The following is a 12932-nucleotide window of genomic DNA, read 5'->3' as shown; positions in this document are numbered from 1 at the left end:
TGAATCTTATTTTTAATTTCTTCTGTTTAATTCAGTGGCCTTCACAAGTTAGGAGTAAGTTTAACAGGCAAACTGGTTGGAGTCTTTTTCACATCTCTGTAAAATTTTAAATCTTTCCCCTTCCATCTATAAACACGTTATGCACACTTGCTAAGTGCTGGCAATGAGAATAAAAGTGTATAAAATCTAATCCCTGAGTGCAACTTGCTCATAGAGTGGAAATAAGAAATTGAAGAGCCAAATACATCCTTAAAATAACAACAACAAACTGTAAATGGTGATATTTGAAGGTAGAATGGAAAAGAGAGAGATGCAGGAACTAGACAGGGCAAGAGTGGAATTCTGCAACACAATGTTTGGCCACAAAACATGTCTTAACAAACTGAAGAAGACTGAAACTGTATCAGGTGTCTTTTCTGGCCACAGAGTATGAAACTAGAAATCAATAACAGAAGGACAATTGGAAAATCCAGAAATATTTAGAAACTAAGACATTTCTGAACAACCAATGGGTTAAAGAAGAAATTGAAAGGAAAATTAAAAAAAAAAAATCTTGAGACAAATGGACATGAAAATATAATATACCAAAACCTATGGGATGCAGCAGAAGCAGTACTTAGAGGGAACTTTCTGGGATAACCACCCATATCAAGAAAGAAGAAAGTTCACAAATAAACAATCTAACTTTACACATCAAAGAACTAGAAAAAGAAGGAGAAATTAAGCCTAAAGTTAGCAGAAGGAAGGAAATAATAAAAATTAGAACAGAAATAAATGAAATGGAGACTAGAAAAGAAACAGATAAGATCAAGAAGACTGAGAGTTGGTTTTCTGAAAAAATAAAATGGACAAATCTTTACTAGACCAACCAGAGAGAGAGAGAGAGAGAGAGAAACTGAGAAGGAGAAAACACTTCCAAACTCACTTTACAAAAGGCCAGCATTACTCTTATACCAAAACCAGACAAAGATGCTACAAGAAAAGAAAATTATAGGCCAATATCCCTGATGAACTTAGATGCAAAAATCTTCAACAAAATTCTAGCAAAACAAATTCAACAGCACATTAAAAGAATCATACACCATGATCAAATGGGATTTATCCCTGGGATGCAAGAATGGTTCAGCATAAACAAATTAATGAATGTGATACACCACATTAACAGAAGGAAGGGTAAAAATCATGTGATCATCTCAAAAGATACAGAAAAAGAATTTGACAAAACTCAACACCTTTTCGTGATAAAAATGCTCAACAAATTAGGTACAGAAGGAATGCAAGTCAACATAATAAAAAGGCCATATTTGACAATACCACAGGTAATAACATAGTCAATGGTAAAAATAAACTGAAAGCTTCTCCTCCATGTCAGGAATAAAACAATAATATTCATTCTTGCCACTTTTATTCAATACTGGAATTCCTAGCCAGAGCAATTAGGCAAGAAAAAGAAATAAAAGGTACCTAAATTGGAAGAGAAGAAGTAAAAATGTCTGTGTTTGCAGATGACATGCTCTTATATACAGAAAACCCTACAGACTTCACCAAAAAACTGTTATAACTAACGAATAAATTCAGCAAAGTGGCAGGATACAAAATCAACATAAAAAATCAGTTACATTTTTATACACTTAATAATAAATTTTTCAAAAAAGAAAATTAAGGGGCGCCTGGGTGGCTCAGTCGGTTGAGTGTCCAACTTCAGCTCAGGTCATGATCTCACAGTTCATGAGTTCGAGCCCCGCATCGGGCTCTGTGCTGACAGCTCAGAGCCTGGAGCCTGCTTCAGATTCTGTGTCTCCCTCTCTCTGCCCCTTCCCTGCTCATGCTCTGTCTCTCTCTGCCTCTCAAAAATGAATAAAACTTAAAAAAAAAAAAAAAGAAAGAAAATTAAGAAGATAATTCCATTTATAGTAGCATCAAAAAGAATAAAATACTTAGAAAAAAACTTAACTCTGGAGATGAGAGACTTATACACAGAAAACTACAAAACATTGATTAAAGAAATTAAAGCACCCACAAATAATTGAAAGACATCCCATGCTCATGAACTGGAAGAATTAATAATGGTTAAATGGCCATACTACCAAAGCAATCTACAGATTTAATGTAATCCCTATCAAAATCCCAATGGCATTTTTTATCATAAACAGAAAAAGCAATCCTAAAATTCATACAGATACACAAAAGAACCTTAATAGCTAAAGCAATTTTGAGAGAAGACAAATCATACTTCCTGATTTCAAAATATATTACAAAGCTACAATAAATAAAACAGTATGGCAGACATTAAAAATGTGGAGAAATTAGAATCCTTGAGCACTATTCATAGGAATGCAAACTGGTATAGCCACTATGGAAAACAGTATGACATTTTCTCAAAAAGTTAAAAATAGAATTACCATACAATCCAACAATTCCACTTCTAGGTAAAAACCCAAAAGAATTGATTGCAGGATCTTGAAGAGATATTTGTACATCCATGTTAAGAGCAGCATCATTCATAATAACTAAAAATGTAGAAGCAACCCAAGCAACCATCAATGATGAATGAATAAGCAAAATCTGGTATAAACATACAATGGAATATATTCAGCCTTTGAAAGGAAGGCAGTCCTGACACATGCTTCTGTATGGATGAAATTTGGAAGTCTTTATGTTAAGTAAAATAATTCAGTCACAAAAAGACAAATAGTGTATGATTCCACTTATATAAGGTACTAGAGTAGTGGAATTCATAGGGAGAAAAAATAGAATGGTGATTGCTAGGGGCTGGGGGAGAAGAGAATGGGGAGTTGTTGTTTAATGGGTATATTTAAGTTTTACAAAATGAAAACAGTTATAAAGATGGATGGCGGTTGCACAATATTATGAACGTATTCAATACCACTGAATTGTATGCTTAAAAATGGGTAAGGTGATAATTTTATGTTCTGTGTATTTTACCACAATAAAGAGAGTAGAGATCCCAGAAATATATCCACATATATATGGTCAACTTATCTTTGACAAAGGGGACAAGGATACATAATGGGGAAAGGGTAGACTCTTCAACAAATGGTGTTGGGGGGGGGCGCCTCGGTGGCTCAGTTGCTTAAGTGTCCAACTCTTTGTTTCGGTTCAGGTCATGATCTCACAGTTTGTGAGTTTAAGCCCCGCATCAGGCTCCGTGCTGGCAGTGCGGAGCCTGCTTAGGATTCTCTGTCTCCCTCTCTCTCTGCTCCTCCCCTACTCATGCTGTTTCTGTCTCTCTCAAAAATAAAATAAAGCTTTAAAAACATGTTTAAAAAAATGGTGTTGGGAAAACTGAATATCACATGTAAAAAGAGGCCCATGTGAAAGTGGCCCCTATCACATACTATACACAAAAATCAACTCGGAATGGATTAAAGACCTAAACTTAAGACCTAAAACAATCAAAGTCCTCAAACAAAACATAGGAGACGAGATTGGGCGTGTTCACAGTGATACGGCCATGGACATAGGAGAAAGTTCCTTGACATTGGTCTTGGAAATGATTTCTTAAAAGTGATACCAAAATAAAAGGTAACAAAACCAAAGTATAAGCAGGACTTTTTAACATAACTTCCAGGAAAGAATCAGTAATAGTGATACCCAGCACTTTAAACTCTATTCTAAGCCTCATTTTATTCTCAAAACAACCCTATAAGATAGGTACTGTTAATTATGCTCTTTTTATACATAAGGAAACTAAGGCAGAGAGTGACTGGCTTTCTCAAGGTCACACAGCTAATAACTGGAATTGCTGGAATGCTAATCCAAGCAGTCTGGCTCAGAGTCTGTGTGCTTCACTCTAACATAATACCATAGTATTGAGAACCTCAGGATTCCACAAGGAATCCTTCCTTCTACTGAGGGAAGGGAGGAAAAATCTAAATGCATTCTAACTCCAAACAGACAAAGATTAAGCCGTCATCAGAGTCCTTTACAAGGAGGTAAGGGACCCTGCAGAATGGCTTCAGATAGTGTCTGATCTCATTCCTCAGGTCCAATGTTCACCTCAGAGCAGAGTGGGACTATCAAAACCAGGGAAGCCATTCTGTGGGAAGAATTAACACACCAGAATCTGATTCTTGGGATACCTGGGTGGCACAGTAGGGTTGAGCATCGGACTCTTAATTTCAGCTCAGGTAATGATCCCAGGGTCATCGTGGGATCAAGCCCCACGTTGGGAGTTGGACTCTGTGCTGTGCATGGAGCCTGCTTGTGGTTCTCTCTCTCTCTCTCTCTCTCTCTCTCTCTCTGCCCCTCCCCCACTTTCTCTCCCTCTAAAAAATAGAAAATTTAAAAAATTTTAAAAAGAAACTGATTCTCCAAAAAACTATTATCACTATAAAACAAACGTCATTCATGTTCGAGAAAAATACTGTTCCAACTTGGATAACAGAAATGTAGAATGTAAATTTTGAACCACATCAAAAGATATTGAAGCATGTTGAAACTAAACACTAAATTTATCAGGGGCAAAATTAGCATAGGATCATTAGAGTAAGATAATGTGATGAACGTCTTTATCTTGAGGTAAGCAGACATCTATACTGCATAACTTAAAGTTTAATTTAATGCAATTATTTTCGAGTACCTAGAATATGCACATTATATAATGAACGTTCTAAGGCCTAACAGAATCTCAAGGAAGGGTAATGGTATGTGTTTCTTGCCATGAATACAGTAACACTCTTGAGGAAGAAATGTATGGATAGAAGAAATGTATGGATAGAGAATTTGTTAAGTCTACCCCCCACTTCTGGAAAGGACTAAAGCATACCTAAACTTTTGTAGCAAGTATTCGTGTAGAGGAAATCTATGATTAAGAAAAGTCAAGGGGCGCCTGGGTAGCTCAGTCGGTTAAACATCCAACTTCGGCTCAGGTCATGATCTCACGGTTTGTGGGTTCGAGCCCCATGTCGGGCTCTGTGCTGACAGCTCAGAGCCTGGAGGCTGCTTCGGATTCTGTGTCTTCCTCTCTTTCTGCCCCTTCCCTGCTCATGCTCTGTCTCTCTCTCTCTCTCAAAAATGAATAAACATTAAAAAAAAAAAAGTAAGTCAAGAGATTTTCCCTGATGAGCAAACAGATGACAGTGTTTTCAGGAGTTAAGCATCATACATTCCAGTCCTGCTTTGTGATCTGTGTTGGCACTTAGCTTCACAGCCAACTCATCCCCAAAATGGTTCTAATAATATATGCCTAACTTGTTCTACAAAAGATTACAAGTTAATTCGTATTTATAAGATATCTAGAGATAAGTAGATTATGTTAATAATACTTTGTGGCCTCACAATACCTCTAATCCAAGACACTAAAGACTTATAAACTATTACACTGACCCCATACTCTGTTTCTCTTGTTTTATTCATGGGACATTTGGGCAAAAGATTAAAATGGTTACCAGGTCACAAAAAAATCAAAAACAAGTCTCTGACTACCAGCTGCACCTCCTATCACACATTGTTCTAAACCTGTAGCAATGGGCTGAGTTACAGTTTTATATTATCTTAAAATATTTTGGTCAAAAAAATCCATGTGTTCTGGCCTGCCAGATATTCTGTATCTTTTAGGAGCAATAATCTTGGGTGTTTTTCAAAGTATCTGATATGCACAGCATTGAAAAATCTCATCCAGGGGCGCCTGGGTGGCGCAGTTGGTTAAGCGTCCGACTTCAGCCAGGTCACGATCTCGCGGTCCGTGAGTTCGAGCCCCGCGTCGGGCTCTGGGCTGATGGCTCAGAGCCTGGAGCCTGTTTCCGATTCTGTGTCTCCCTCTCTCTCTGCCCCTCCCCCGTTCATGCTCTGTCTCTCTCTGTCTCAAAAATAAATAAACGTTGAAAAAAATTTTAAAAAAAAAAAAAAAAAAAAGAAAGAAAAATCTCATCCAGGGGGCTCCTGGGTTGGTCAAACATCTAACTCTTGATTTCGGCTCACGTAATGATCTCACAGTTCATGAACCCAAAGCCTGTGTTGGGCTCTATGTTGCTGGCAGGGACCCTGCTTGGAATTCTCTCTCTCCCTTTCTCTCTGCCCCTCCCCGACTCACGATCGTATGCATGCTCTCTCTCTCTCAAAAATAAACATTAAAAAAAATCTCATTCAGAAAAAATTACTGTTTCTAAACGATCTAAACCCATAATCAGTAGCCAGTTTGTAGCATTATAAGTTATAGACACCTGACCCTGTCTGACATGTTCATTTTATTATAATAATTTAAATAATTAACATCTACAAAATGTTTGTGCCCTTCAGACTGCTTTATAGTCATTAATTATCAGAACTGCTCAACATTCAGTGTTAGTATTTTCATTTGCCTTGCGGGGAAATGAAGCACAACCATATGGGATAACTTCCCATGGGCGTCAAAGGAAGAGAATGAAGAGGCTCCTTACCTATGACAACTAATTTTCCATCTCGAGTACGATAATCATTGGTTTTCTAGGTAGGGATGAAAACACACCTCTCCTTCAAATATTTTACTCTGTATTCATCCATAGGAAATTCAGTTCTCAAAATAATTCTTTTTTTTTTTTAATGTTTATTTATTTTTGAGACAGAGAGAGACAGAGCCTGAACGGGGGAGGGTCAGAGAGAGGGAGATACAGAATCTGAAGCAGGCTCCAGGCTCTGAGCTGTCAGCACAGAGCCCGACACGGAGCTCGAACCCACAGACCGTGAGATCATAACCTGAACGAAAGTCGGAGGCTCAAAAAGTATGGCAGGATTTCTATTATTTCAGTTTTCAACTTAAAAAATCAATTAAAAAAAACCTGACTATCAACAGATCACTGTATACTGTGAGTACCTCCTATTAATAAGAAAGGAAATGTCCAGTAAAGCGTGAATAATAGAAATACTCCATAAACATTCTCAGGACAAAAGCCGTAGACATTTCTCATGTGAATTATTAATTCTTTATTGTCTAGGGGGGGGGGAAACACTAGACTCTCCTCCAGAAGTCAAAAAAAAAAAAAAAAAGATATGGGTACTCATATTTAATTTTGACCTTTGAAACTATGATTTAGTATTACTCGACCTGGTACCTTTTTCATAGACCAAGATATCCTGGGGGCACTTTTCTACCTACAGACTGGACCCTATTAAAAATCACCCAATTATGAAAAACAACAATTAGGGAGCAAGTAATATTTTATTACAGCTTGAAACAGTCAAGACTGAAATGACCTACAGACTCCTATAAAAGGCCAATGGAGATCCCGGCTATGGATGGTGTACTTTTGCTTCGCTCCTCGCTGAGAAAGGGTCGCTCCGCTATATTATCGCCATGTCTTTTCAACTTTCTGGTGGATCCAGGCGAGTCTGCTCACGAACTGGCCCAGGGCGGCTGTCTGGTGGAGGTCCAGGTTTCGGGGCTGGGAACGCATGCCGTGGGTCTGGAGCCGGAAGCAGCGTTTCTTTTACTCTTGGGAGCATTTCTTCTGGTGGAGGTTTCTGTAATGGTGGTGGGGGCTTCTCTGCTGGTTTTCTTGGAAATGAGCATGGCCTCCTTTCCGGGAATGAAAAGATGACCATGCAAAACCTCAACGACCGCCTGGCATGCTACCTGGACCACGTCCGAGCCCTCGAGGAGGCAAACGTAGACCTGGAGCAGAAAATCAAGGCCTGGTACGAGAAATACGGACCCGGTTCTTGCAGGGGTCTAGATCATGACCACACGAGATATTTCTCAGTCATTGAAGATCTTAAGAGACAGGTAAGAAATATAGATTTGCATACTTTTATGAGACTCTAGGTGTATATACACTAAAAAAAAAAAAACAAAATATAAAATGCGCTTAAAATTTTTGCATGATGTAGAATTTGCTCACTCTCCATTCCCAGTGCTTAAAGCAGTAAGTGGAAAAAAAAATTGTAGTATTAAAAAAAAAATCATAGACAAATAGTTTCAAAATGGATATGATTGCTTTATTGATCTTATATTTGGCTCATATTTTTTGATCAAGAGAAATAAAAGTATCTGTGATTGTAAAAGCTTACACTTTGGCTCTTAAGCTCTAGACATTCATTATCTGAAGATAAAGCCAGATTCTTTTAATGTGGAAAAAATGATACTAAAATAGATACTTGATGGGTTGAGAAGATTAAGAATCACATTTAAATTCTGGACTCTCCCTCGACTTTCAGCACTTAACATTTTGCACAATCTACCCTATTCAGGTTATTTCCATGGCCACCTGTAATGCCAGCATTATTCTGCAAAATGACAATGCCAGACTGACTGCTGATGACTTCAGGCTGAAGTAGGTGAAATAACATAATTAATTGTAATAAAGGTAAATACGACCATTGGAGTAAAAAACAGACATTTTGCTTTAAAAGCCAACATGTTTTTATGACATCAGACTAAATCCCTGAAGAAATTAAATGCACCCTTATAAAAAGAGCGATCATAAATTTTAAACGTTTTAATTCAATGATTAAGCACATTGGATGATAAAAACTCTGAATAAAGAACTCTTCCAAAATATTCATTATAAATCAGTAGGGATTCCAATTTGCCTATGCAATAAGCCTCAGGGGCATGCATAGAACATCCTATCCTTCATTATACAACATGTTGGAAACAGTTATGCTTTGCACCTGCCTACGGTTACAATTCTCAAGCGCTTTAATAACCTTTCAGGTATGAAAATGAACTTGCTCTACACCAGAGTGTAGAGGCCGACATCAATGGTCTTCACAGGGTTATGGATGAGCTGACCCTTTGTACAACCGACCTCGAGATACAGTTTGAAACGCTCAGTGAGGAATTGGCATACCTTAAAAAAAATCACGAGGAGGTAAGGGACCCTGCAGGGTAGGTTCAGATATGACCTGATTTCAGTCCTCTGTCCACTTCAGAGCAGAGTTGGACTATCAATCAAAATTCTTCCTTGAGTGTTAAGACTGATCCTTTTTCCAGGAAATGAATGTCCTACAGTATGCGGCTGGGGGGGATGTGAACGTGGAGGTGAACGCAGCGCCAGGCGTGGACCTAACTGTCCTGTTGAACAACATGAGGGCCGAGTATGAGGACTTGTCTGAGCAGAACCGCAAAGACACGGAGGCCTGGTTTAACGAAAAGGTACATCTGTGGCCAATCACAGACCAAGGGCTTGGTCAGTAGACCATCGAGCCGCTCACTAACCCTTCTGATGATTATGCTGCAGAGTGCCTCACTGCAACAACAGATTTCTGATGATTCAGGAGCAGCCACCACAGCCAGAAATGAGCTGATGGAGCTGAAACGCAATCTGCAAACCTTGGAAATAGAACTTCAGTCCCTCGTGGCCATGGTTCGTAGGAGTCACCATTGATTTGAACGAGTGTGTGTATATGTATGAACAAACACACATCTAACTAACTATATATAACTAATTACATATAACCAAAAGTATAAAATGTGGTAAATGTAGTACATAATAAGAATGTTGTCCATAAAACATTACTCCTTTTTTAAGTTTATTTATTTATTTTGAGAGAGAGCGCATGTGCACAAGCAGGGGAGGGGCAGAGTGAGATGGAGAGACAGAGAATCCTGAGCAGGCTCCACACTGTCAGCACAGAGCCCAATGTGGGGCTCGATCTCACGAACCACGAGATCATGACCTGAGCCAAAATGCAGAGTCAGACACTTAACCAACTGAGCCACCCGGGCGCCCCCCATAGACTCCTGACTCACCAATCCCAAAGTTTAAAAATTAAACTTTCTCAATGGAGAGAAAATGTTTGTTTGAAAAACAAACACACGAAAAACCCCTGGCTAATGCAGATTTTCAACTGAAAGGATTTAGACCTCATATAAATGCTTCTTTCCACCTTGAGAATGTTTTAAATATGAATGCACTGTTTATCTACTGTCCATGCAAGCCTGGCTTTACTCTTCTTCCAGAAACAGTCGTATGAATGCTCCCTGGCTGAAACTGAAGGTAATTACTGCCTCCAGCTCCAGCAGATCCAGGACCAGATTGGGGCAATGGAGGAAGAGTTGCAACAGATTCGCACAGAAACAGAAGGCCAGAAGCTGGAGTACCAACAGCTTCTAGATATCAAAATATTTTTAGAAAAAGAAATAGAAACGTATTGCAAATTACTAGATGGAGAAGAAAGGTAAATACTAACTTGTGAAAAAAATTAATCTCACATCCACTGGGTTTGCTCGGTATCACATGTATGCCAGTATCATATTCTAGAATTTCCTAAGGATCATACTCATTGTGGTCTTGGGAATTTATTACTGCATCCAAGTGAAATGAAGACAAGCAGCCATGTGTAAGCCAAATCAAATATCTAAGTACATAAAGGGTGTGTATCTATAATAACAGGACATCTAAATCCCGAAGGTTAAACAGTTCCTATACTCCCAGTGGAAAATTGCCTTCTATGATTTACTGGGGAAGCACATGTCCCATAACACACTCTATTTTATTGTTACTTCACCAGTTAGCACACGTGCACCCTGTCTTAGGTGGGTTATTACATTTTCATTTGAAAGAGGAACAATGACGATTTCATTGGAGAAGTGATCATAGCATGTTAGCCAAGAGCAATAGCCCTGGAATCGTAGCCCTGGGCCCACATCACACCACTGGGTGAATTTGAACACATAGCTTAAACTCTTTAAATCCCAGTTTCCTTATTGGTAAGATTGTGAGAACACCAAAACCACACTCTTTACTCTTGACCATAGCGCTTCACTATGTAGGCGAAGTGCTCACGAGAGTGGCTTGCACACAGAAGGGGACTTGGTAATCAGTGGCTATTACTAAATGCTTGCCTGTGGTCACACCGGGAGTCAGTTCTATCTCATGCATCTTCCAAGGCCAGTGTCAGTCCTCTACAATTTATTCTCATAGGAACTTAACAGTGATGCTCCCTCTTTCAAACTAAGGGCTCATTACACCGTTCATTATTCACTTCTTTTACTACATCTTTCATGCCGGTTTCCAGACAACTTCTTACATGCATGTACTTTATTTTCAATGGTATAAACTGCTTGTGTCATCACTCTACATTTTCTATAGCAGCTAGCCCAGCGCCTTCTGCATTGTGGCACCCCAAACATGTTCATTGGCCAGGTGATTGACTGAAAAGTCAGAGTGAAAACTTGTAGTCCCCGGATAGGGAGACAAAAGAGAAAATAGCTGGTCACAAGGGAATTTCTTATCATAAACATTCATTTAATTTCCTCCTTCAGTACATTGAGGTCATGAGAGACTTACTTATATGTCTCTTAAGCATAAGAGGAATTTAATTTTGTGGAAACTAGAACACCAAAACTTTTATTCCCAATTCATAGGTATTTATGAGCTTCCTTGTGAAAGAAAAAAAAAAAAAAAAAGCAACAATTTACTCTTCTCTTCACAGAAAAAGCAAGTCCACATGTTACAAATCAAAAGGACGTGGGCCGATACATTCCGAAAATCAAGTCAAAGGTACAGAAGGTTTTTTTTTTTTTTTAACTTGGTATAAATCTTTTCGAAAGCAGCAGTTTTAATAAGTCACTTATTTGTACACTAAATCAAATTGTTTCTAAGATTGGGGTGCCTTGGTGGCTCAGTCGGTTAAGCCTCCGACTTCGGCTCAGGTCACAATCTTGCAGCTCCTGAGTTCGAGCCCTGTGTCAGGCTCTGTGCTGACAGTTCAGAGCCTGGAGCCTGCTTCAGATTCTAGGTCTTCCTTTCTCTCTGCCCCTCCCCTGCTCATGCTCTGTCTCTCAAAAATAAATAAACATTAAACAAAATTTTAATAAAAAATATAAAAAATTGTTTCTAAGGTTACTTGTAGCCAATGAAGGAATCAGGGGTCGTTATGGAAGTTCTTAATGTTTGTATTTTATATTCTTGTAGAACAGATGTGGTCAAATTATAAACTTACTGAAATGGGGACTCAATCTCCATTTTTCTTACCTAGGACCTATTATTTTCCCAGTTTCAGTGCTTTGGTGGAAGAGCTACTTTATTTTAAACCACAAAAAATAGGGCAGGTTGGTATTAAAAAGAAGACATTACTTGCTCCAGGCCAGTACCTGCCTGACACTTAGGTTGTTCACACTCTTAAACACTCATTGTTCTAAAAACAGTGGCAAGTATAAGGCAGTTCTGGGCCTTGCATAGGCTTCAAACACAGTATTATATCTCAATTTACTGCAAACTTACAAACACTATTTTTATTTTTAAATTTTTTTAATGTTTGTATTTGACAGAGAGAGAGAGGGCGATGGAGTGCAAGCAGGGGAGGGGCAGAGAGGGAGGGAGACACAGAATCCAAAGAAGGCTCCAGGCTCTGAGTTGTCAGCACAGAGCCCCATGAGGGGGCTCAAACCCACGAACCATGAGATCATTGCCTGAACCGAAGTTGGACGCTTAACAAACTGAGCCACCCAGGTGCCCAACAAATACGACTTTTAAAAGCCTACCATTAATGACTAAGTATCTTTCAACCCGTTAAGAATGAGTACTAGATTTGCATTTATTTTATTTTAGACTCAAAAGAAGAAATTGTCGTCAAAACAGTGGTTGAGGAACTAGATCAACTTGGCAATGTCCTTTCCCTGAGGGTCCACTCAGTTGAAGAAAAATCCTCCAAAATAAGCAACATTACAATGGAGCAAAGAGTACCTTCTAAAGCACCAAAGTGAGAAAACAAGTTATAAAGAAAAAAAAAAGCCTGCCTCTGCAGAATCCCATTGACTAAATAACCCAAGAAAATAATTTATTTCTGTTCTTAAAAAATGCAAGGGCTAGAATTTGGTTTCCTTCTCTACTCTTCTTTTTCTCATGTTCTTTCCATGTAATCTTTCTGAGAAGAAGGAGAAATCTTGCTCCATCTCAATGTTTTGTTTCTAGCACAGGGGACTTTTTTTTTTTTTTTTTTTTTGCATTCATTAAAAATGTTTTCTGTTGCAATTTTTTCTGATGAGT

General features: G+C 38.6%; 1 protein-coding gene across 1 annotated transcript; it reads left to right on the top strand.

The window, feature by feature from the left end:
* The first annotated feature begins 7279 nt into the window (after positions 1–7279).
* On the top strand, positions 7280–12665 carry KRT26 (keratin 26). Its single transcript, XM_040497469.1, has 8 exons — positions 7280–7723; positions 8188–8270; positions 8654–8810; positions 8933–9094; positions 9180–9305; positions 9902–10119; positions 11377–11444; positions 12495–12665. The coding sequence occupies exons 1-8, from the start codon at positions 7295–7297 to the stop codon at positions 12647–12649; spliced, it is 1398 nt and encodes a 465-aa protein (XP_040353403.1). The 5' UTR covers positions 7280–7294; the 3' UTR covers positions 12650–12665.
* Positions 12666–12932: the final 267 nt, after the last annotated feature.

Source organism: Herpailurus yagouaroundi, unplaced genomic scaffold, assembly GCF_014898765.1.
Source record: "Herpailurus yagouaroundi ecotype Mexico unplaced genomic scaffold, PumYag 189, whole genome shotgun sequence".
Classification (NCBI taxonomy): Eukaryota; Metazoa; Chordata; class Mammalia; order Carnivora; family Felidae; genus Herpailurus; species Herpailurus yagouaroundi.
This window is presented reverse-complemented; position numbering and strand designations above follow the sequence as displayed.

Excerpts from the sequence above, each read along its gene's own strand:
- KRT26 (XM_040497469.1), top strand. The coding sequence starts at position 7,295 with ATGTCTTTTCAACTTTCTGGTGGATCCAGGCGAGTCTGCTCACGAACT. Across the intron at positions 9,095-9,179 it reads AGGCCTGGTTTAACGAAAAG|AGTGCCTCACTGCAACAACA; the intron begins GTACATCTGTGG and ends ATTATGCTGCAG. Across the intron at positions 11,445-12,494 it reads TTCCGAAAATCAAGTCAAAG|ACTCAAAAGAAGAAATTGTC; the intron begins GTACAGAAGGTT and ends ATTTTATTTTAG.